The sequence below is a fragment of the Impatiens glandulifera genome, chromosome 3, assembly GCF_907164915.1.
Source record: "Impatiens glandulifera chromosome 3, dImpGla2.1, whole genome shotgun sequence".
In the NCBI taxonomy this organism is placed as follows: domain Eukaryota; kingdom Viridiplantae; phylum Streptophyta; class Magnoliopsida; order Ericales; family Balsaminaceae; genus Impatiens; species Impatiens glandulifera.
Genome location: NC_061864.1, coordinates 64,313,782 through 64,340,501, shown reverse-complemented (window position 1 = coordinate 64,340,501; position 26,720 = coordinate 64,313,782). Strand labels below are relative to the sequence as shown.

Sequence of the window (26,720 nt, the reverse complement as noted above, 5' to 3'; positions counted from 1 at the left end):
TTTGAACGATTTGATCATCATCCAGGTCGATTGATACCTTGAGATGATGATCAACATGTTCCTAGAAGCTTTGTGAAGCTACCCAGCCTCTTGGACCAAAAAATCTGATCTTAAATCAAAATTGCAAAACCTGTAACTATTGTGTTCTTGAGGACTGAGAGGTTCAACCGACAACCATCGGTCCGAAGTGAGAAATTCGAACCTAGGATCGAGAGGTTCGACCAATGATTTTTTACATTCGATTGAGACATCAAACCTAGGACCGATGACTTCCAACTAGGACCGAGAGGTCAAACCTATGATCGATGAATCTCGACCCTAACTATGAATTCATGAACCTAGGACTAATGAACTTAGCCCATAACTAGCCCAAAACCGGTGATTTCTACATCCCGACCGATAATCGCAACCAAGGACCGAAAGTCCTTAACACCTCGACCGAGACTTTTTAACTTGGACCGATGGGTCCAACTAAGGGTCCCGGACCCGATCGAGGGTCCTAGACCCCAATGATAAAAACGAACCCAACGTCTAGAACCCCCGATCCTAATGCCTTTTGATTCTCTTTTCAAAATTCCAAAATTATTTTGTAATTTCAAACCATTTTCAAAAGTTCCCAAAAATTATAAAATGGTTTCAAAATATTTTTGGAATATTTGTAAAAAAATATATTTTGATAAATAACTGATATTCTTCAGATATTTCCTCCTTAAGTCAACGTCATCAGCAACATATATCAACATTTAAATATTGTTGTTACAATATTTTAAATAACACACAAACCTAATGTATGCTTAGGACCGGAAAAATAATCGGTAAAATAAAACGTTATACAACTGATTTTTAAAAGCAAAATTTATAAGTAGAGACCGTTTTTAAAACGAGTACGGAGGATGAAAGACGAAATCCCTTTCCTAAGTATTACCAAACTACGAACTAAAAGAAAACAACGACCAATACGTTTGTATACGCACACCATCTTTTATTGATTTTCAAAAATCAATTAACGACTCTGTTTCAAATTAATACTCTTTTAAATTAATTATGTTTAATTAATTTAAACAAGGAATTTAAAAAAAAAATTAAACTTGATTACCGTAAATTCCCAAATTATTTAAAATTGAACCCTAAATTAATTATTTTTAATTAATTACAAAATCTATCAGAGATCATTTAATTCTTATTAAATGATGTTTTATTTTAAAAAGAAATTCTTGACACGCAAACCAATGTTGAAATTCTCAAACTTCGAGCTTATCCGCGAAACCTACTAAAGATTTTTTCAGGGTTATAGTTGGTTTATCAAAGTGAGGAGATGGTTGGATGCGAAATAATATTTATGGTTAAAATTGCAATGAAATTGATGAATGGGTAAATGACATTCACGAGATTTGAAGTCGATTGTGATGGATGATTAAAATATGCGATAAAATTAGTGACTGGGTAAATGACATCCAAAATATGGAATGAGATGATTTGGAATTTGTTTATTTGACCGAATTAAGTGTATGATCACGAGATTAGAGGTCAATTGTGGTGTATAAAAATATGGAATGAGATGATTGGTTAGTCGAAATGAGAATAACTAAGTCGGGTTGTTTATTTTAAAATATGTGAGGAGTGAATAGATTGATTGTCATCTTTTTATTTATAATATACATAATAAATAAAATTAATAATTCAAAATTTATTTTAAATAATATTAAAAAATTAACATTATTAGTATAATAATTTATATATATAATAAATTTTAGTGAAAAAATTAATATATTTTAAAAATAAAATTTGAATTTAAATATATTAAAATAATAAGTATTTATTAAATATATATATATATATATAAGTATTTTATAATTGTTAATAATGTATATAAATTATATATATATACAAAATATAAATATTTTATAATTGTTAATTATATTATTTTATTTATATTTTTATTTGTGTGCATAGTAGAATCATCCTAATATATTTTAATTATATTTATTTTTAACCTAAGACTTATTTTGATAATTGTATAAAAAAATGTTAATTTTGTATGATTCGTTTTAAATTTAAGAAAAAAAACTTATATGTGCTACAACTTTATAAAAAAACATTTATACAATATGATAAAGATTTTGAATTATTTAATATTTTATGTACTCTGTATTAATAATTATAACAAATTAGTTACCCAAAAAAATTGTATGCACTCAAATGGATTGTTTGAGCTTGTTTTATGTGTTTGAAAATATTCAGATTAGTTCGAATAATTTACAAGCTTTTTGAAAAATGTAAAGAAGTAGTTGGTTTGGGTTATTTTAAAACATTTTTTTCTAAAATCTATTTTTATATATTTTATGAAAATATTAAGATGAATAATATAAAATTTATTTATGATTTAATTTAGAATATTTTATAATTTTTATTTATTGTTCATAAGATGTATATTAAGGAAGCCCAAAAGGATTTGGGCCGAATGATAGAAATGGACTGCTGATATTAAGTCCAACGGAAGAATTGTTTTGGCAGGATGGGGATTGGAGAATTCTAGAATATTATACTTATTTATGGATTTTTCTCTTTTGTAAGGCATATATTTGAGAATTTTTGTTTTGTTTTTAGAGTTATGAATTCAAGTAATTATCTGGACAATTAAAAAAAATGGAACAATGATGAATTCCAATTATTTTAATTAGAATTTAACACTATTTCTGTATTTTGAACTCTTTTGTTATTTGACATGACTTTTTCCATTTGAATGATTTTCAATTATTCTAACTTCCATTTATGATGGAATTTTTGAAAAAAGCTAATTTAGGATAGTAATTAAGTATATATATATATATATATATATATGCAATGACGATCCATCCAAGCAATTCATTTGTATTATCTCTAAGCTACAAAAATAAGATCTTTAGTTACAATTTATTGTTTTTTAAATATAAAATCTTGTAACATAGTTGTTTAAGATAAAAATTTAGAATTTTTATTTAATTATATATTCAAATCTTACTAAAAATAATTTTTTTTATCAATTTTTTAAACAAGACTTAGGGAAACAAAAAAAAATCAATATTTTTTCAAAAAAATTAACCTTTTGACGGTTTAGAGAAATGTCTGTTAAAAAGAAGGGGAAAGCACCTAAGCGGTAAGCGGCATGGCGACAAAGAAGAACATCTATGACATAGGTGCATTGTGAGTTATGTGTTTTATAGCTAGAAAATACACCATTAACCTTGAAGAGTGTAACAAAGGTGTAAAGAGGTGACTCCCTCTTTTGATATTGAAACTCTTTAGTGGATAACAATGTTGCACCATTATCCTAGCTAGTAAGTTTTCTCATAAGTACTAGTTACATTAAAATTATATGTTTGGTATTGACTTGATCGACGGTACCAACAGATTGTTACGCATATGGACGATACAACTAGTTTCACCATTTGGTTACTACATTCTCTAAGGAGAATTAATGTCGAAAAGACCAACACTGAGACAAGAAAAAGGCATCCATTTACGGGCCATTGCTAGCGATGTGGTTCACGGTGAAATGGAGAATAGGTAACACTAATGAAATCTTAGGGGTAAGCTAGCTTTAATGTACTTGAAGACCAAGAAAGGCCAATGGAATTAATTATGTTGAGCAAAGGACATCCAAGTGGAAACACAATGTGGTACATGAATCCAATATTTCATCCTATTTAAGTAAGTTTCTCTTTTGTATACAAAGAATTTATGGAAAATCATGTCATTACTTCAAACCCATGAATGTTTCATGCCATCTATAGGTCTACTAGCTAGAAGGAAAAAAAAGAAGAAAAAAAAAGTAACCCTGCCTTTAATTTGAGTTGGCAAAGATTAGATCGTGAGAGAATGGATAAAAAGAAGGAAATAAAAGTGTTGGAGGGATAAAGGCAGGCAGTCCCATGCATACGTTAGGCTTTACACGATGGATGACAGTCAAAACTATTGTGCTGCATGTTCCTCTTTTCTTCCTAATTTATAACCTAATTCCATGCATTTTTATTATTTTATATCAACCTACCTATTTATATATTGTCCTATTTTCCTTTTTTTTAATTAATATTATATCTCATATTTAAGTTTATTATGACTTACCTAATATATAGAGTTGTACTTCAGATAAATACAACTTAATTTGACATAAACAAACCAATGTAACGAGTTTAATTCTCACTTAAAACACTTTAAAATAAAAATAAAAGTTATAACAGTGAGTGTCATACTAACTAACCATGTTAAAAAAACAAATTTTACACCAAGTCCGTCTCTGCCGAGCCGAGCCGAGCCGAGCCGATCAACTAACCCCGCGTAGTAGAGTACTACACACGGACGAGCCGAGCCAAAAGTCAAGTGACAAAAGTAGTTTTTAAGAGACTCAATGTTATAAGTTCAATTCTTACTTAAAACGTCTTAAATTGAAATAAAAATCATGTCTCCATGCTCACTTTCCGTCTAAAAAAGATAACTATTAGGCATTTTGAACACTTCATTCATACATTTATACCACTAAATTTATAAATAAGATACGTAAACATCTAAATTAATATATATTTTTTAAAATTAACGTTAAAATATTATATATCTATATATTATTTTATAGTGTTAAAAAAATAAAATAAAGTTGCTAGGCCTCCCAACCATACACAAGATCTAAGATATCAAATGTATATATATATATATATATATTAATTATCTTTAGTTAAATTAAAATTTCGTACCATTATTATAATATTTTCATTGTTTATATATATATTAGTTAATTAAGCGCATTAGTATTGTGACAAGGAGGAAAAACGTGGAGGCACATGCAAATTAGTTAATTACATCAGCATATATATATAAATAAATAAATAAATATATTAATATATATAAGAGACCTTTTTCTTTTAATTAATTAAAGCTTTAATTCAAGAATTTGTGCATAGACATTCCACCATTGTTGCGTCATCTGCCGCCCGATCGTTTTTGGCCTTATCCATTCACATTTTATTTATTTCTTTTTTATTTTCTTCTGTTTCTTGGTCAACCCTTTAAAATACCTGATTCGATATTGATCGATTATTTAAGATTTTTATTGGTTTTTCAAATGTATATTATTTGATGAAGATATATATTTATTTTTTAACACATTGTTTAACTATTGTTTTTTAGAAAAAAATATTAATTTAATAAAAAATCGTTTAAGCACAACAATTAAAACATGGTATGAAAAAAATTTATGTAATTGAACACAGTGCTCAACCAGTAAGAGTCGATGCGTAAAAGTTGGTGAGTAAGAGATAAAAATTACATTTTTGATTTTCCATTAAAAACTATAATTTCTGTTTTGAAATAATAATAGAATTAGTAGAACTTATCCAGATTTTACATGCAAAGCATTATAGACTTTAGTAGGGTGTTTATTTAATTAATTATTAATTACCATATCTTTAATTTTGTTTTGATTACAAAGAATTGGTTGTATAAAGATTGCGGCTAGACTAGATAGCCCCTTCTCAATCCCAAGCTATCATGAATGTCACTAAATATATATATATATATATATATATATATATATATATATATATATATATATATATATATATATATATATATGAGGAGTGATAGAGTGAGGGAATTTAATAAGGGAATTTGGTGAGGGAATGACGTGGCATCACCTTCATTGGTTGGAAAATGTAAAAGTAGGAGGAAAGAGAGAAAAGAAAGAAATTATTTGATTTTTTCAGCGAATAAAATTATGCCACGTCATTCCCTCACCAAATTCCCTCACCAAATTCCCTCACCTAATCATTTCTCATATATATATATATATATATATATATATATATATATATATATATATATATATATATTAAAATTAAGCTAAATATATAAATTCTAGAAAAATGAAAGTCAAAGATGCGCACGAAGGAAAAAGACTACTATATATATATATTAGCATTAATATGTATTAGTACATACGACATGCCTTGATCTGTTTATAAAAATTATAATTTTATTTTATTAAATTTTGTTGGTTCACGATATTGACCCAGTAATATGTGATATTTACGGGTTCTAGTTTAATGAAATATAGTTTTACTTTTTAAAAAATATATATATATAATATTTTAAAATTGATTAAAATAATTTCAATTAATTAGTTAATTCTTTATTTATTTTTAAGCAAAGGGTATTGTGAAAAAAACATATTTTTTAATAATATTTTAACGTGACCATATACTAATATATACAAATATTCACCTAACTTTAAGTGGTTTTAATTTGATAATTAAGGAGACATATATATATGACAAAGAAAGTATATATCTTATTTTATATTTCCTAGATATATAATTAAAATCGGCTGTTGAACTGTTTATATATATAATATATATATTATTACCATTTAATTATTAATTTATTATACAATTAAAAAATAATCAAGTTAGTAAACAACTTAAAATATAAAAGCTTCTCTACAAGTTGACGCATGCAATTTGATTACTAACTTGTCTTAATTTAGTTACAAACCAAAAAAATAAAGAAATTAAATTAGTAAAAGAAACCTAGTTAGGTAGCCTATCAATTATCATGAGCTACAAAATAATAATAATAATAATAATAATAATAATAATAATAATAATACTTAAACAATTTGGTTAAAATTAATGAGATCAAGATAAAGAATATTCACATCTCATACAACTTCTCGTTCTCTTCTACACACATCTTTTATTATTTAAACTACTATAATGGGTTTTAAGAGATAATAAATATCACGACATTATAATTAATAAATTTAGGATAAAAAATTTAGTTTTTATTACTTGTTTTCATTATAGTATGCTGAAACTCTTAATGTTATACATTTTTTTTAATTGGTCTAATTTTGTTTAAATTTGTGATTTTTCATGTTATATGAATAGATAATTATTGATTTTTTTTTTATCAACACAACACATGAATTTCATGATAAAAATAAATAGTCAAATTTTTTTGGTTATAATATATTTGATGAGCTGGCTGGAGGTGGCGGCTGGCCCCTTAATGGGACGTTTGTCGTTGTGGATAATACGATAAAAAGGGTTGGAAATGTTGGGGGAGTAAAAGTACAAAGCTTTACTAATTCGGTGCTTTCATATGCTGTTTCGGTTGAAAAGAAACCATCGATCAATTCAAAGTTCATGAACTCACTCTCATCACATTGTCACAAAACAAACACTTTTAATATTAATTAATCATTTATCTATCAATCAATCTTTCAAACTTATATACCTAACTAATTATCAACTTATAAAAAATCAACATGACTCAACGAGGTAATTACTAGTTCCTAAAATAACAAAAGTCACGAGTATTCCCGCTTAAAACACATTAAATTGAAACGGATGTTATGACTTAGGTCATATTAACATTTAACATGGTTCAAACTCCTATCAAGAAAATCTTGCATCAAATGCAATTAAAAATAATAACTTTTACTCTTTTAGTTGAACAATTTCTAAATAATAAGAAATGATTCAAATGAATCATGTAAAGAAAAAATATATATATTTAAAAAAAACATATCTGGTTGAAATAGATGCTAACTTTGATGGATCTTAAAATGAGAAAGACTATACAAATAGTATTTTAATTTAGAAAAGATTATAAATTCATTGTGCTATTTCCGAAGTGATTAGCATGAAAGATGTAAAATCGATCGTTAACGACGAAAATGTTGATCGAATCAACAAATTTTAAGGTTGAATACATGTGTTCTCTTAGTTTAAACCATATTTGCTCTTTTAATTATTATTGTAAACTATTTTGTTTTATGTGCATGCACTACTATTTTATCATAAGAAAACACTCTAATAACTTAATTTACCATGACATCCACAAATGATATCAATTCTCACTGATATAAAATAGGGTCAATGATAGTTTAAGTATTAGTTTGCCAATTTGAAAATACTCAAATTCAGCCTATCTGGGGTTTGGAATTTTTTTTTTTAATTTATTTAAAATTTATAAATATTTTTAATAGATATTAATTTAAATAAAATAATGTTCTAAAATATATTTTAATTATATATAAATTATTAAATTTAATAATATTTGTCTTTCAAAACTTAGTTTGACTTCAGTTTCAAGGATTTCCATACATGTTTAATGTGTTATCTTTTATATATAATATATATTTTTTTTTCGATGATAATAAGAGAAAACTTATAGTAACAAAAACTTTAGAACTGTCACATACAATTATATATAGATAAGAGCTTAGCTCATTTTATTCATTTGGTATGCTCACCAACTGCCCTTTACTTTCTCTCTCTATCTCTAGCTCTCATTAATCTCAAATCTCACATCAAGCTTTTCCATCTCCATATGAACTTCATCTTCTTAATCACTCTCTTTTCATTTGCTTTTCCCAGAGGTATTACTTCATTCAAACTAATATTCTTTCTATTCATAAACATGCATTGTTTGATGTTTTTATAAAAAAAATGATACATTTTTTGCAGTGATTTCCGGAGCTACATTTACATTAATAAACAGATGTCATTACACCGTTTGGCCCGGAATTCTAGGAACTTCTAAACTGGATTCCACCGGTTTCGAACTACTTCCAGGTGGATTACGCTCCATAAATGCTCAACCCGGTTGGTCCGGCAGGTTCTGGGCTCGAACCGGCTGCAATTTCGACCCAATAACAGGTCAAGGAGCCTGTACAACCGCCGACTGCGGCTCCAACCAAGTTGAATGCAACGGTGCCGGAGCAAAACCTCCGGCGACCTTAGCAGAGTTCACAGTCGGGTCAAACGGGGCACAAGATTTCTACGACGTGAGTTTAGTCGACGGTTATAATTTGCCGATGATGGTTCAGGCGAACGGTGGGACCGGCGGCGGGTGTGGGTCGACCGGGTGTATAACTGATTTGAACCGGATGTGTCCGAATGAGTTAAGGGTTGGTGACGGTTTGGCATGTAGGAGTGCTTGTGAGGCGTTTGGTAAACCGGAGTATTGTTGTAGCGGCGAGTTTGGGTCGCCGGAGACTTGTCGTCCTTCGCCTTATTCGGAGATTTTTAAGTCGGCGTGTCCAAGGTCGTATAGTTACGCGTACGACGATGCCACCAGTACTTTTACATGTACCGGAGCTGATTATTTAATCACGTTTTGTCCCACGTCATCTCCGAGGTAATTTATCATAAAATTAGAAACCTAATCCAAGATTAATTATTTGAGAAATAATAATAATAATGTACATAAACTAATTAATTATGTTAATATCGTGCAGTCAAAAATCAACAAATTCTTCTACACCGGTTACGAATAATGGAGCACCCGTAATAGTAGATGGGTCAGGACCCGGGTCGACGAGTAGTCCAAATTGGGACAACGGGGGATCTTGGATGCCAAATTTTGTGATGGAAGGGGGTTCATTAAAGATGATTCCAAATTTTATTACATTTGTAGTCTTATTTTTGTATTACTTGTAGCAATTTTATGGACATTTTTCTCTCCATTTAATGTAAAGACTATAAAAAAAAGGTGATTTTCTGAGTCAAATTTTGTTGATACTTAGAAAATTGGCAAAATTAAATGTTATATGATTAAGGTGGAATATTGCAAAGGTAGAGTAATGTTGAAAAAACAAAAAGTGGGTTTATTTTTATATGTTTGAGTTGCTTAAGGTATAATTTAAGTAATCATCAAAAGCAAGAAAAGGGTAGTTAATTGCTTGCATTGTTGCCCAATTGAAATCTGATCTAATATATTTATTTATATATATAATAATATAATGGTGATCGGTGGGTGTGAATTTAATGGTGCCACTTTCCTACAAATGCAAGTTTCTTTATTGTATTTTCTTTCATTTAATATATTACCTTTTTTTATTGAAATAAAATATCTTTGATTAAAAATTAATTTTAAAAAGAGAGATTAAAGTATGACAATATATTTAAGAATATGATTATAGATTAATATTTTAACAATCAGCTTGACATAAAATATTACTATTTTAACAATCAGCATGACTTCTTATATTTTAATAGTCTATTTTAAAGTTTTCAAAAAAATTGAAGTAGAAAATTAGAATAAGTATCACAATATGTCATCTACTTAAGTAGCATTGGAACATTGCTCTTTGATGAAAACTCTAAACTCAATAAAAACTAGTTTTCAATGTCTTTTACTATTTAAGTTGGATAGAATTAGTATAATTTCTTAATAAAAAAATATTTATTTCTTTTGCTTTTTACTGCCTAAAATTCTCTCCAAAAGAAAAATATTCTACAATACTTTTTTTTAAAAGACATAATTGAAAATTGAAGAAGTTAATATATATATTTTGAAATAATTTAGTGTCAACCTCTTTCAGATCTGAATCAATCTGATTCAAAAGGGAAGAACCTTGAAAAATATTTTCGAGCCCGATCAACTCTATGTTCTCGTTGGTAAGCTAAAACACTCTCACTTCCGTCCTTATCCCGGTCTCATTACAGACTCTACTAAGTCTTCCAATCTTTTCCCCGGAACATTTCCCACTACAAAACCTGAAATTCAGCTTTTCATCTCTTTTCCTGAAACATTTCCCACTACAAAACCTGAAATTTATTTAGGTTCTTAACTTTAATTGAACACAGCTCATTTGCTTTTTAATTGAACACAGCTCATTTGCCTTCTTCTTGCTCTGCAGTTTCTATTTGCGCCTTCTAACATTCAATCTCTACTTTTATTTGCCTCTTCATATTGTAAAGATCTAAGTCTTCTAGCGTTTAATCTCTACTTTTATTTGCCTCTTAATGTTGTAAAGATCTGCATCTTCTAACATTTAATCTCCACTTTCTCTTGCCTCATCTTCGTGTGCCTCTTCATGTTGTGATTGCAGCTTCCGCTCCTTTGTCTTGGATCACATGGCTAAAAGGCGATAAAGACTATTCTTCGAATATCATCTATCTATACAGCTATATGTGATAACATTCCCTAAATCATGTAATTTCTTTCAAAATCAAAGTCAGATAAAAATATAATTGTCCTAACTTTCTAAAATTAAAAACAAAGATCAAAGTAAGAAAAAAAACTTTCTAAAATTAAAATCAAAGATCAAAGTAAGAAAAAAAGGTCAAAAGTCACCAATTCATAAGCATATAGTAATGATGAGTGAGATCACCCTCTTGCAGAGCCTTATTCCTCTGAGATGAATCAAAATACAACAATGCTTCTCTAATGCCAAGTTATCGATACAAAATCCATAAATAAACTATACTAAACAAAGTATTTGTGATACAAAAACACTCAATCCAACTACAACTCATCTTTACCATTACTGTCTTCATCATCTGCTGCTGCTTCTTCTTCTTCTTCTTTGGGAGGAGAAGAAGAAGAAACTTCTTCTTTTATCTCCGCAGCTGCTACTTCTTCTTCTTCTTCATCCACTGTTGCATCCGGGCTAATATCCAGACTAGACTTCACTGAGTTATAGATTCGCGAAGCAAACTCCTTTGAGTCACTCAACACGAACCCACTCTCCATCAGAGCTGTTTGGTACACAAGTTGAGCCGTTTCCTTCACACTCTCATCCTACCAAGTTTTACAACACCATCACATTCCCAGAAATCAGATACTAAGACCTTTCATCTAGGGTATTTTAAAAAAAAAACGGTTTCTTGGGGGGGTTTCTTGGGGGGGAAACCTTCTTACATGAAAATCAGATTATATTTGGACTGAATTTTTTTATTTTTTTATCAAAGAATAAAATAAGGGAGGATGATTAAATTTATTTTATTTGATTTTTGAAGTATATCCTATATTTCTTATCCTTTTATTCTGTAGATAATGGGGTCTTGGGATATTTGGATAACAAATATAGGATACTTCAAAAACCTTGATGAAAGTTATTAAAAATTGAATTTTTGTCAAGAGTTGTTTGAGTAAGAAGAAGTTAATGAATATATTTTTATTTAGGAAGCTAGCACGATTAGATTTATTCTCTTAGACACAAAACTATTCTGGATGTACAATTCCATTTCTAAAAAATTACTAAAGGAATATAATAATGTCATTACCCACTTCAAATATCAAGTCTTTCTAAGTGGGTAACTTGAATTACCCTAGTGGGTTATATGATATTAAATTCAAATAACCCAGATGAAAAAACCTTTGTTTGGAAGTGAGTTATTTGAGTAAAAAACTTAAAGAGTATATATTGATGAGAAGATGAATGAAAAGATAAGATGAATATTTAAGAATCAATAATCCAATAGGATTATTTGAATAATTCGTTCTTATTTTAAAATAAACCTTTTTCGGTGTATGGTGTAAGTTATAACTATAATGTATATTATTTTGTGGGTTAATTGGGTAAAAAAACATTAAGGTATAAATATATTGAAAAATATTTTTTTTTTAGAAGAGATTGAGGTATTTAGCAAATTATGAGATTGAGGTGGGTTATTTGAGATTAGGTTAAATCCAAATAACCCTTGATGAAACAAGACGACTTTCAAAAGAAACAAATAAAGTAGTTGGTTTGATCTTTACTATACCTCTGGATCTTTGGCTACTCTCTCCTTCAATTCCTTGATAATAGGGTGTCTCGGGTTGATTTCGAGCACCCTCTTGCCTCGCATGTACGACTGTTTGTTTGCGTCGGAAAGAGTCTGTGACTGCATTATCCTCTCCATGTTTGCGCTCCAACTATATTTCGATGTCACAACCACACAAGGTGTGTCTGCAAGACGGTTGCTGATTTTCACATCGTCCACGTTATCGCTCGCAAGAGCGCCTTTCCACCATTTGGTTAACTCCTTGTATGATTCTTTCAGTTCCTTGTTTTTTGAAACTTTTCCGATATTCACACCCTCTTTTGACACGTCTTGGAACTTTTTGTCTTCGTAGTCCATTAGGTATTGCATCAAGTACTCATCCACTGGGTCTGTGAAGAAAATTACCTGAAAAATCACCAAATCAATCAGAAACCTATAAATTTACCATCAAAAGGATGGTTTTTTACTCAAATTTAGTTTCACACCTCATATTAGTTTTACAATTCAACGATTTTTATTTGATATTTAGTTACAAGTATACATTACTAAGAAAACACAGTTTCGAAATAGGCTCACTTGTAACGGGTCTTATTTGATGTAAAAATGAATAAAATGATAAATAATAAACCAATGGTGCATTGAGGAGTGATGATTGATTGAATAGTGAATTAGTTTGAAATAATCCCAAATAACTCACATCAAAACAAGCTTTAGGGTTTTTCATTTGTTCGATAAAAAAGATTATTTGGAATTATTTGAGTTAAATAACAATTAGCCTTACAATTCATCAACTAAGATAACTAAATCACTAAATGTCTAAAAAAGATTATTTGGAACTTTGGAATTATTTGAGTTGAAATACTTTTTTCATTATAAATTTAAATCACTAAATATCTTTTTCAAAAAAATCCAACTAACCATTTTTTAATAACCCCAAAACCAACAAGGTTATTTGAAAATATCCCCAAATAACATAATGAGGATATTTGGATGTTTCATCAAACAATGCCCAAAAATGGACTCTTTTAGAGAAAGATGAAAATATATACCTCATAATTTTTCTTGGTAAGTCTTTCAAGGAATGGAGATTTCTCCAACTGCTCCTTGCTGGTTCCAGTGATGTAAAAGATGTCTTTCTGACCATCTTTCATTCTTGAAATGTACTTATCCAGCGATGTAAATTTTCCATCAGATTTTGTGCTGAAAATAAATAAGAACAAAGGTATCAATCATTACAGCCCATAATACAGAAACAATCACAAAATTACTACAAACGTTTTTTTCCTGGGAACCATGAAAACAATGTACCTCTCAACTCTCAGAAGTTTCGCCAACCGGTTCCTGTTAGTAGCATCCTCAATAATACCTAGTTTTATTGACTTGCCAAACTCGCTCCAGAACTTGGCGTATTGACCTTTCTTCTCGTTTGCATCATCAGACTCATCAGCTGTCAAATGACAAATCAAGTTTAGATTGGTGGCTAAGATCAAATTAGGATGTTTTGGTATGCATTTTATGTCTGGGTCATGAACTGGAAATTCAACATTTAATATGTTTTCCAAAAATCAGTCATCTAAAAAATAATATGGATCACAAGTTTAATAAAATAAAAATCTAAATAGGCTAAAAGTAACCCCTCCAATGATCCAAGCAGAAACAAAATGAATAAAACTAGATTTGTGCACATATTCAACTTGGAATAAGAAGCAAATTGTATAAGACTCACCTTTATCGTTAGAAGATTCATCTGGATCCTCATCTGCGATCTTCCTAATCATATCAAGTGCCTTCCTGATCAGCTTCTTCTTAATTGTTTTTAAGCTGTCATGCTGTTGAAGCACTTCCCTCGACACATTCAATGGCAAGCTGTCAGAATCAACAAGACCCTGAGAAAAGAAGACACATTATATAATTTAGTGTTTCCCATAATATATATATATATATATATACAAACAAACAAACATGTCATTGCGAGTAATGTGAAACTTAGCTACCTTCAAGAAGTTGAGATACTTGGGCAAAAGCTCGTCAAACTCATCCGATATGAAGACCCTTCTAACATATAACTTTAAGTTTGATTTTTTCGTGTTGTAATAACTCTCATACAAATCCTGAGGAGCCTTTGGTGGAACAAACAAGAGAGCTTTGAACTCAACATCACCTTCAGCATTGAAGTGACTCCATCCCATTGGCTTTTCATCACTAAAGTCCTGTTGCATGAGAAAGCTTAAATCTGTAAAGAAGAATACACGACTTCCACAACAAATGAGCTCAGGATGGTATAAGAATTCACCTTGGCTAGAGAGTGGTAGAATTTGATGTATTCTTCATCAGCAACCTCTTTTGGACTACGCAACCATATGGCTTTAACATCATTCAAGAGCTCCCACTCATAAGTTGTTTCCTTGATTTTCTTGGTCTTCGGCTTTTTCTCTTCCTCCTCTTCTCCTTTCTCTTCTTCCTCTTCTCCTTCCTCAGAAATCTTCTTTTCGGAAGTCTCTTCTTCATCGCTAGATTCATCATCATCGGCAGGGACCTCTACATCAACCTCTTTGCTTGCCCAGAGGTATATAGGGAAGTTGATGAACTCAGAATACCTCTTCACTAATTCCTGAAACCAATAGCAATGTTTTATAACACAACTTTTCTTTGAAATAAGTTCAATAGTATTGAAAATCACTTATTTATATAGATTCTGCTCAAAAATTAAGCCAAAAAAGTAAAGCTAAAACATCAAGCTTAAGTTAAAAAGTTGTGATACTAAAAAAGAGAATTTTAACCCTTGGAGATAATCAAACTACTATGAGGGTAAAATAGTCTTTAATCCTTTCCGACAGTAGTTCAATATTTTATCAAACCAACTAACATGTGAAGCACTTAAAATTAAAGTATTTTATTTGGTTTATTCCACATATTTTTCACATACTAAACTAATTTCAGTATTAAGTGTTTCAACACTTAATTTTTAGCTATATCAAACACACCATTAAGACACTAACCAAGAGAAAGAAAACGCCGCTAATAAGGAACAATGCAATGACCTAGGGAGAATTACAGACATGATAATGTGACCAACCTTTATTTTGCTCTCCTCCAAGTATTCTCCAGCATCCTCCTTAAGGTGCAATCTGATTTCTGTGCCACGTCCAAGTGGTTCATTCCATATATCCTCAGAAATGGCAAATGCACCATCGGCTTTTGATTCCCAAATGTATCTGAAAGCAACACAATTATATTATTTTTACATAAAAGACAGCAAATAAATCCTCAAGAAAAGAAAATATGGGAACATGGGAATACTGTTTATCATCGTTGTGTTTGCTGATGACTTCAACGTAATCAGCAACAAGATACACAGAGTAGAACCCAACACCAAATTGACCAATGAGATTAAGGTCTCCACTTGTCTTCAATTTGTCCACAAATGCTGCAAAGAAATACATCATTTATTTACACATTTCGTCACAAATTAAGAAGCAACAACCTATAAAATTGACATCCCATCAACACATAAGAAAAAAAAATACCTGATGTCCCAGACTTGGCAATGGTTCCCAAATTCTTGATCAAATCCTCTTTTGTCATACCCAATCCACTATCACGGATAGACAAAATCTTCTTTTCTTTATCCAATTTAATCTGCATTTCAAGCTTTGCAGTATCACCTTCACCCAAAACCTCCTTATCCGTAAGTGAGAGGAACCTGATTTTGTCTAAGGCCTGAAAATTCAGATATAAACCGATTGGCATACTGCATTGAGAATAGGATTCATCAAATATAAAATCCGTAACAGACTTACATCAGATGCATTTGATATCAATTCCCTCAAGAAAATGTCTTTGTTACTGTACAGGGAGTTAATTAGGATGTCCATAAGCCGGGATACCTCAGCTTGGAACTCAAATTTCTCAGCATTAATGCGGAGTGATCTCTTTGAGATCGACTCAGCTTCCCTGAAACACAAGACAGTTCAACTTCTTAATTAAGCTTACAGTAGATGAGCACAACTAATTTACACTGCCTATAAACAAATGTCTAAACCTGCTAGCTACATCAGAATCTGTAGATAAACCACTTGGAACAGCTCCTATCTTGTCTTCAACTTTTGGTGGATTCACCAACTCATCTGACTCAGTTTCTGCATTTGCCTGTATTTTGCGGCCTACAGAAACAGACACCTTCACAATCAAAACATTGAAGTCCAGCCGTAACATAATGTAACATAATATTAACGCTCCTAGTAATGAGATCATCTACAATATCATATCAACTAACTATAACCTAACCCTAAAGTACGTTTAATCTCGACAATATCAATATTCTAATCATAAACAGAGATTTAAACTACCTTTAGTAAAGCTTGTTTTCCAAGCATCAGCTTAACAAATCAATCTAATAATAAAATTTTCTTTTACAGATTCTCCACAATCAAAACATTCAAATCCAGCCATAACATAATGTAACATTAATATTAACGCTCCTAGTAATGAGATCATCTACACTATCATGTCAACTAACTATAACCTAACCTAACCCTAAAATACGCTTAATCTCGACAATAGCAATATTCTAAGCATAAACAGAGATTTGAACTTCCTTTAGTAAAGCTTGTTTTCCAAACATCAGCTTAACAAGTCAATCTAATAGTAAACTTTCCTTTCACAAATTCTCCACAATTTACGTTTAAAATCAAAATAAACGACACTTTCACAATCAAAACATTGAAGGCCAGTCGTAACATAATATTAAAGCTCCTAGTAATGAGATCATCTACACTATCATGTCAACTAACTATAACCTAACCCTAAAATACGTTCAATCTCGACAATATCAATATTCTAAGCATAAACAGAGATTTGAACATCCTTTAGTAAAGCCTGTTTTCCAAACATCAGCTTAACTAACAAGTCACCTTCACAATCAAAAACAACTGAGATTCAGGAAATATAGACATCTAATCAATATGAACGTCAATACAGTATTACGAACTGAGATTCAGCAGTTCAAAATCAATCGGAGAGAAGAGATCAACAGAAAAACTGTCACAAGATTCAATTCTCACTCGAAAAATATAAAATAAAAGCATGAATTGAAGAGAAATGAGAGATCTAGAACATACCTTGATCAGAAAGTAAAGATAGAAAGCATAGAATCAACAGGACGGAAGGGATCGTCCGCTTCCTCATCGTTAAATGTAAATTCGTCACTCAAAAGTTCAGTATGTTTATGGTAAGTGAGTTCCAAGTGAAGTGTATTTATACCTACATATATAGGAACGAAAGAGATGAAGATGGACCGTTCTGATTGGTTCGGTGATCATGCCAGCGTGGAAGATCTAACGGTGAATAACTAGTGTTGTTGACGTGGCAATATATTATTGGTCAATAGTTCCTCCTTAGACGTGGAGAAATGGATTGTTCTAGATCGTAGATGACTTCAAAGATTGACCTAAAAATAGAATAATAAAAATGGCATTTTGGAAATAGATAGGGTATGGGAGTAAGAATCTTATATTGTAAATTATTTGAAAAATTAAGTTATAAGAAAATAAATATATTTTTTAATTAATTTAATTATAGTTGTGGTGTGTATAATGGTTGGAATTAAAAAAAAAAACAGATATTTTGATTCAAATAAATTATAGATATATGGTACAACATTAATTTGAAACCTCAAATTTAATGACATGTTTATATTGAGATCTGAATTATCTATATTTAGAAGAGGATTCAAATTTAGATAAAATATTAAAATTCAGCATTTATTTTTCACATCTAAGAATAAAAAAATAAATACAATTAGACTTAAATCATTTGTAAATTTAAAAAAATATATATATGTCAAACATATAAATACAATGAAAGTCATAAATTATAAAACTTTCTGACATGCTTTGGATAATAAATTTATGACTTCATTTAAATATGTCAAACATTAGCTATTATCCTAAGTTTTTCATTTCTGTGTAGATTTTATGTTTTTGGATAATAAACATTTAAATATCTAGACACCACATTTACATTTTGTAAGTTTACTAAATTTATAAATAATTTTATTTTTATTTTTAAGTTTAAACAACTTTTATTTATATCATAAATAAGTTTTTACCAAATCATTTGCTATGTCTCTTAATTTTCATTCTTTAAAATACTATCAGCAGTATTCATTAAGATCATCATTAATTTTTTATATCCTTATTTATAACTAACATACTATCATCACACAATAACAAATAGATTTACATGTGTGTTTTATATTATGTATACATAATTATCATGATAATTGCTTATCTTTAATAAATTACTTAATATAAATTTATTAAATATCTAGTTGATTGCTTAAGTATATATAATTTTTTTTTTAAAGATTTATTTTATTCTCATCGTCTTTCTTGATGACACTAATTGGTTGACTCATTTAAATGATTTTATCTAGTTCTTCATACAAGAACATTCATTTGCTCAAACTATAAGTCTATAAGTTTAGACCGTTAATTTGCTCAAACTCTAATATAAGTCTATTAAAATGCTCGAGATAAAACTATTAGTAGTCAACACAGTTCTGCACCGAAGTTTGGGATAAAATGTGTTTTTTTTATTTAACATGTTATATTGTAACATTAATAATTTGTATTGTATTTAGCATAAGTATTTTAACTTAGTTGGTGATATTATATTTTTAACAAGTCTTAAGTTCAAATCATGTTAAGATATTTATTTTTATAAAAAGTTTACTACATTGTTTGCTTTACCCTGAGTCAACCACCACTATAGCCTTATACATTCATTCTGCTCCGAATTCAATCTTCATTTAGTTTATTCTTTGAATACCATAAGTGATCCACTAACTGTCATTCAATACTTTTTCAAGGTTGTCCAATTTCTCTTTAATTGAGTTTATTCTTTGAATACCAACTTGAATAAGTAGATCCACTAACTGTCATTTAATCTTTTTTCAAGGTTGTGAAGTTTCTCTTTAATTGAGTTTATTCTTTGAATACCAACTTGAATAAGTAGATCCACTAACTATCATTTAATATTTTTTCAAGGTTGTCCAATTTCTCTTTAATTGTAACTTACTAAGAACTACACTCATCTTCTTTATCTTTGTCCTTGTGTTCCTTTTTTTTTGGCAATGAACTCCACATCAACTTTATCATCTTCTTCATCATCATTGCTCGAAGAGATGTCTATTCATGTCTCATTTAATAGATTGGGTGACACCTAACTAGAATTTGACATGAACCATCTCTTATTTTCTTTATTCAATTTTTCATTTGTTCTTAATCTCATATGTCAAATAGAGTTTACTCACGAAATATTATTCAACTCCAAGTGTTTTTAAGTGAATAAGCTCTTGTAGCTCAGTTGGTTAGAGCACCCGTTTAGTAAGCGGGAGGTCTTGAGTTCAATTCTCAACAAGAGCAGTCACATTATAGGTTGCCCCCAATAAATCCATATTGTAATTTCATATTATTTGCACAGTTAATTGAACTTCTCGTTCGAAATTAAGCTTATTATCAATTCTAAGTTTCTTAACCTTTTACAAGATTTGTTATCCATTGGCACAATCTAATTTTTGGACTTTTAGAGTTGCCAAATAAAATGAAACACTTGACACCATCATGTGTCACATAATAGGTTGCCCCCAATAAATCCATATTGTAATTTCATAGTTAAGTGAACTTCTAGTTCGAAATTAAGCTTATTATCAATTCTAAGTTTTTTACAAGATTTGTTATCTATTGGCACAATCTAATTTTTGGACTTTTAGAGTTGCCAAATAAAATGAAACACTTGACACCATCATGTGTCACGTTATAGGTTGCCCCCAATAAATCCATATTGTAATTTCATATTAGTTGCATAGTTAATTGAACTTCTCGTTCGAAATTAAGCTTATTATCAATTCTAAGTTTCTTAACTTTTTACAAGATTTGTTATCCACTGGCACAATCTAATTTTTGGACTTTTAGAGTTGCCAAATAAAATGTGTCACATTCTAGGTTGCCCCCAATAAATCCATATGTATATAATCTAGGATGAAATTAAACTTAAAATATATTCGAAGCGTGTGGGTTCCCAACCCAATATTTATAAAATCTAACTCACTAAATTTTGAATTTTCAAGTGTTTTTTTTTTCTTTTTAATTTCTTAAAACTCCTTTAATTTATATTATTTAATCTCAAGTATCATAACCTTATAAAATCTTTGGAAAAACTTATGACAAGACATATCTTTTTATACATCATTCAATCTATAAAGGCCTAACTTATTCTTCTTCTTTTTGAAGACTATTAAATTTTCTTTTGATATGTTTTAGACACCTTGTTTTATACTCATACTATATCAATGATCATTAATTGCTTCAAAAGGAATCAAGTACCTAACACCTTTAACTTCTAAAGTTGGTTTTATACTCATACATTAAGTGCCCGCAAAATAATCAAGTATTTTTTTTCTAAAGTTGAACTATACTTTCTTCATTTTAATTGTAAATTTATAACCGAATCTACAATATTGTAAGTTGCATGGTTTCCCATCAACATCATATTTATCATTGATTTAATCTCAATTAGAAGTCTTATGAAATTAATATCTAATATCCAACTAATTAAAAATCAAGACATTAAAGTGTATTTAGTCTATTTTCTCTCACTTATGCTAGTTTTGTTTTTATTTTCACTTATTTAAGTCTCAAAAATTGGTTTTTTATTGAATCTAGTGACTTTATTTTTGGTATTCATAGCACATTGTAGACTTATTTAAATTGAATCTAGTAACTTAACTTAGTTGGTTAAATTATATTATACTTTTTAATAGGTTTTTGGTTCAAATCATGTTTAGATTTTTTTTAATTTTTTTTTACCCTAATCGGCTGCATTGGTTGTTTTACGCTAGAGTCTAGAGCCGAGTCAACTACCACTAGAGCCTTATACATTGTGCTCTCAATTCCATCTTCATTTAGTTTCTTTTTTGAACACCAACTTGAAGTTCATTATCTTTTGTCGATTAAGTACACTTTCTAATAGGTCTTAGGTTCAAACCATGTTAATATATATTTTTTTTTAAAATTGAGTGGGCCCAAAGATTGAGGTGCCTTAATCGACTGCATTGGTTGTCTTACCCTAGGGCCGAGTCAACCACCACTAGAGTCTTATACATCGTGCACCCAATTCCATCTTCATTTAGTTTCTTCATTGAATATCAACTTGAAGTTCATTATCTTTTGTCGATTAAGTGGATCCATTAACTGTCATTTAATATTATTTCAAGGTTGCACAATTTCTCTTGAATTGTAACTTACTACACTCATCTTCTTTACCATTGTCCTTGTGTTTTTTTTTCAATTGGACTCCACATTAATTTTATCATCTCCTTCATCACCATTGCTTGAAGAGATGTCTATAGGTTCATGTCAGGATTGAGTGACACCTGAATAGAATTTGACATGGAGTATCTCTTATTTCTTCATTCAACTTTTCATTTGGCCTTATTCTCATATTTGTCAAATGGAGTTTTACTCTCGAAATATTATTCATTTCCAAGTCTCTCTAAATAGCTGTATTGAGTTAGAGCACTCTTTTAGTAAGCGGAAGATTTTGAGCTCAACTCTCAACAGGAGTATTATTGATAATTTATATAATTGAATGTGTTGGAATTATATGAATTTATAATTCTAATATGGATTTATATTATTTGACTAAAAGTTATACATGTTATTATTATTGAGTTAAATCAATTTTGAAGTGATTTATAAAGTTTAAGGGATTTTGGAGTATATTGAAACTAATATGGATAATTTATATATGTATATATACCTTAGGATAATTTTATATTTTGTGATGGTCAAAATAAAATTATAAAATAAAGCTATATAAAAGGGGTTATGGTCCCCAATTCACTTTCCACCGACAATCTTTGAAGCTTCCATCATCCTTAGAGAGAGAAGTAGGTGATTGCTGAATCTGGAAGATCAAAACACCCAATCTTCTGTCTTCTGTCTTAGACAGATGATTAATGGATCAAGGCATTCTTCTTCACATTAATGGTTTACTTATAATCTTCAACGGAAAGATCTTGAATGATAGGTTTCTTTCTCTCATGTTTAATTTGGTTTATAAGTTTCAATCATTTAGTTATTAGAATTGGATTCAACATAATGTATATAAGATCATTTTTTCATCAACTCTATTTTGTTGTGAGATGTGTTGTAATTTCATATTATTTGCATATTTAATTGAACTTCTCATTTTCAGAAATTAAGTTTATTATCAATTCTAAGTTTCTTAATTTTTTACTATTTTTGTTCTCCACTAACACATTCTAATTTTTAAGCTTTTAGAGTTGGCAAATAAAATAAAATAAAATACTTGACACCATCATGTGTCACATTCTAGGTTTCCCCCAATAAATTCAAATGTATATAATCTCCACTAACACATTCTAAATTTTGAACTTTTAGAAATGCCAAATAAAAAGAAAAACTTGACACCATCATGTGTCACATTCTAGGTTGCCCCAGTATATCCAAATTGTATATAATCTAAGATGACATTTATTTGAAAACATATATAGAATATTGCTCTTGCGGGTTCCAGCACAATATTTATAAAGCTCAAACTCACTAAATTTTGAATCTTCCGATGTTTTTTTTATCTTTTTAATTTCTCCAAACTCCTTTAATTCATATTATTTAATTTCAAGTGTCCGAACCTTATAAAATCTTTGAAAAAACTTATGACAAGACATATCTTTCGTACATCATACAATTTATAAAAGGCCTAACTCGTTATTCTTCCTTTTGAAGACTAAATTTTCTTTTGATATGTTTTAAAACCCTTATTTTATACTCATACCATATCAATGATCATTAATTTCCCTCAAAGGAAATATCAATGATCATTAATTTCCCTCAAAGGAAAGTACCTAACAATTTTAACTTCTAAAGTTGGTTTTATACTCATACAATATCACTCATCATTAAGTGCCCTCAAAATAATCAAGTATTTCTGAAGTTCTAGAATGTACTTAACACTTTTAAAGTTGAACTATCCTTCATTTTTTTTGGAAAACGACTTAGGCGTCATTTCATTAAAAAAATCCCAAAATGAAAAAAAAACCACGAGTTTAAGAGATCATTCTAGACAGGAGCTCATTCTACTTTTTGTGCTTTTTCCCGGGTTACCTCCCATATTTTCTTCGATACCAGCTTCCCATTGTCCTCATCTTTCCATTCATGAATATCTTGTCTGTCGTGTAGTTGTATGTTACTTATATGATCAAGTATCCTCTGTCCTTTTGGATTTCTTCTCAAGAGTGAGTCCCAATTCCCGTCTTTAGTATCTCTGATTTTCGCTTATGTGCAGTCCCTTCTGATGCGGATATTTTAAAACTTCTCCTTATGGATGATAGACTGGTTTTTGAACCAGGGGTCGTGCCAGAATAGAGTGACTTTCCCGTCCCCTAGCCGGATGTCATAAAGATTTTCAATATCGTTTCTTAGTTTAAGAATCTTTTTTAGAGACTAGCTCATACCTTCATGAATTTTGCAGGTCCAGATGCTGGTTTCGTATTTCATAAACCTCGTATGCACCCATTTGATCCATAGTGACTCCTGATTGCGCTCTAAAGCCCACAAATGCTTGAAGGTGAGAGCCTTATTCCACTCGATACGGTTCTTCAAGCCGATGCCTCCTTCGTCCTCCGGTTTGTAGAGAGCGGTCCATTTGAGCTCCTTCATTACCTTCTTCGGAATGACAATTTGTTGCGCCTAGTAGCCAACTATGCCCATGACCACGGTTTTGATAAGTTTGATCCTCCCTGCATAAGAAAGTTTTTTCGCTGCCCAGCTAGATATCGTGTTTTTTACCTTTTCAATCAGCGGCTTGCAGTGTGAGATCTCGATCTGCTTCGCGGTTAACGAAATTCCTAAGTACTTTATGGGAAAACTGTCTTCCTTGATGCCCATGATGTTAAAGATGTCCTACTTTGTTTCGTCATTCACGCCTCCAAAAAATACCACACTTTTACTTTCATTAATAGTTAAACATGTAACCTCAAAAAAGAACGTTATTGCAGCCTAATACTTTTAATGGAATCAATGTTTGCGTGCGCTAGAATGAACAAATCGTCAGCAAATCATAAATGGGTTACCTCCTCTACCTCACAGAATGGGTGAAAGATGTATGGACGATTCTTTCGGAACATCGCGAAGATGCTCTCAAAGATCGTCATGATAGCTACGAAAGGGTAAGAAGAGAGGGGGTCCCCTTGCCTTATCCCGTTTTCACCCTTGAAATAGCCTCCGTGGACTCCTTGAACGCTAACAACAAAGAAGGATGATTAACGCACTGCATAATCCAATCAATAAAATTATAGGAAAAGAAGATACAACTAGAAAGTCTCGAATGGCTTCCCATCTAACAATGTCGAAAACTTTCTTGATATCTATTTTGAAAACCACTCTCGGGGATATTTTCTTATTCCCGTAGTTTTTTAAAAGGCTCGGCATGAGAAGAATATTATGAGAGATTGTCCTACCGGGGATGAATGCAGATTGGTTAAGATTTATAATTTTTCCTATGACATTTTAAAATCGTTTAGAAATTATTTTTGAAATTATTTTATAAATCACATTGCAGTTGGAAAATGGTCTGAAATCTTGTACTTTCTCGGGTACCGCAGTTTTGGGGATCAAGGTTAGGACCGATGTATTCCATTAATTGTGCATTAAACCCATCAGGACCCCGGTTTTTATTCCTATTAATACTAAACAGAGCTTCTTTAACCTCAACCCTCGTGACCACCCTTATCAACTCGCGACTATCTTCTGCAGAAATTTTCCTATAAATAATCTGATACAAGGTATTTAGGTGACTTTGATGTTGCTTTTTTGTACCCATAAGCTGCTTATAGAAATCGATAGCCAAATCTTGTATACCCTTTTGACCCTGAACATATTCACCATCATTATTCTTCAGCCTGTATACATTGTTTCTCATGTTTCTAGTCTTGTATTTTCTGTAGAAGAAAGTTGTGTTTTTGTCACCCAACGAGAGTCAGCTCTGTCTTGATTTCTGTCTAATAAAATTCTCTTTAAGAAGACTCAGCTTCCTGAAATTTTCAAACGATCCCTTTATGTTTCATTGAGTTGTTCATCATTATCATCCCTCAATAACCTTTTTTGAACTTCTTCCAGTTCTTCTTTAGCAGCCAGAACTCTATTGGAGATATTGCTGAACTTCTTATTATCAAAGCTTTGGAGATGATTTTTCAGGAGTTTAAGCTTCTCAGAAACCCTGTACATGTTGGATCCCCTGACATCTATAGACCATACGATTTCGAGAATACTCTTGAATTTGTCATTTTCCATCTAAAAATTAAAAATTTTAAAGGGTCTTTTGAACCTTTCTTCCTTTTCCCAGAACAATTTAATCGGGCAGTGATCAGATATACCTGAATTCATAACGTAAAGTTGATTTCTCGGAAATTGGTTAATTTAGTTCTCATTTACCAAACGTCTGTCAATTCTTCTTTCTTCTAATTTTCTCATTCCCTCTCGTAGAAGACCAAGTGAAGAAATTTCCAGAATTTGTAGGCTCGATACAACACATATCTCTGATACAGTCATTAAAGTCAATCATATCTCGAGTTATTTCAGATTTTGGGCTACGATCAGATTCGTTTCTGGTTACGTTGTAATCACCAAGGATAACCCAAGATTTATCACTACCGATCCAGTTTCTAAGACAATTCTAGAGGAGTCTTCTGTCAGTGCTTGAGTTGCTAGCATAAACAATAGCAAGATTAAACAGGATTCATGTGATTTTGTCTTTGACCTCCACTAGGATTTCTTGATCATTCAAAAAGAGAGCTCTAACCTCAGCAACTTTGTTATCCCAGATAACCCAGATTCTGCTCGTTTTGTCATTTGAGTTGTGAATGATTTCCCAGCTGCTATCAATACACATCTTGTTAACCTTCTCAACGTTCCAACTTTTGACTTTTGTCTCAAGAATACCCATAATAGTGATCTTCTGGTTCTCAATGATCCTCCTGATTTCTTTGCATTTCAGAGGGTCATTGAGTCCCCTTATGTTTCATGTCACTATATTCATGAATGGATATAAGTGTTGGGTTCCTGACTTTCTAGACTGTCCTAGACCTCTTCATTAGAGAAATCGTAAGCA

General features: G+C 30.5%; 2 protein-coding genes and 1 non-coding gene across 3 annotated transcripts; 2 read left to right on the top strand and 1 right to left on the bottom strand.

Annotated features, from left to right (window-relative positions):
• The first annotated feature begins 8,287 nt into the window (after window positions 1-8,287).
• On the top strand, window positions 8,288-9,516 carry LOC124932405 (thaumatin-like protein 1). Its single transcript, XM_047473026.1, has 3 exons — window positions 8,288-8,413; window positions 8,502-9,174; window positions 9,275-9,516. Exons 1-3 carry the CDS (start codon window positions 8,365-8,367, stop codon window positions 9,474-9,476), a joined length of 924 nt encoding a protein of 307 aa, XP_047328982.1. The 5' UTR covers window positions 8,288-8,364; the 3' UTR covers window positions 9,477-9,516.
• Window positions 9,517-11,091: 1,575 nt separating this feature from the next.
• Window positions 11,092-17,786, bottom strand: LOC124932404 (endoplasmin homolog). Its single transcript, XM_047473025.1, has 13 exons — window positions 17,648-17,786; window positions 16,570-16,690; window positions 16,328-16,481; window positions 16,055-16,247; window positions 15,828-15,954; window positions 15,604-15,742; window positions 14,821-15,138; window positions 14,522-14,737; window positions 14,254-14,413; window positions 13,836-13,974; window positions 13,577-13,727; window positions 12,528-12,932; window positions 11,092-11,562 (listed from the first exon to the last, which is right to left on the bottom strand). Exons 1-13 carry the CDS (start codon window positions 17,712-17,714, stop codon window positions 11,287-11,289), a joined length of 2,466 nt encoding a protein of 821 aa, XP_047328981.1. The 5' UTR covers window positions 17,715-17,786; the 3' UTR covers window positions 11,092-11,286.
• A 2,094-nt stretch (window positions 17,787-19,880) lies between these two features.
• On the top strand, window positions 19,881-19,954 carry TRNAT-AGU. Its single transcript has one exon. It is a non-coding gene; the product is annotated as a tRNA-Thr (tRNA).
• Window positions 19,955-26,720: the final 6,766 nt, after the last annotated feature.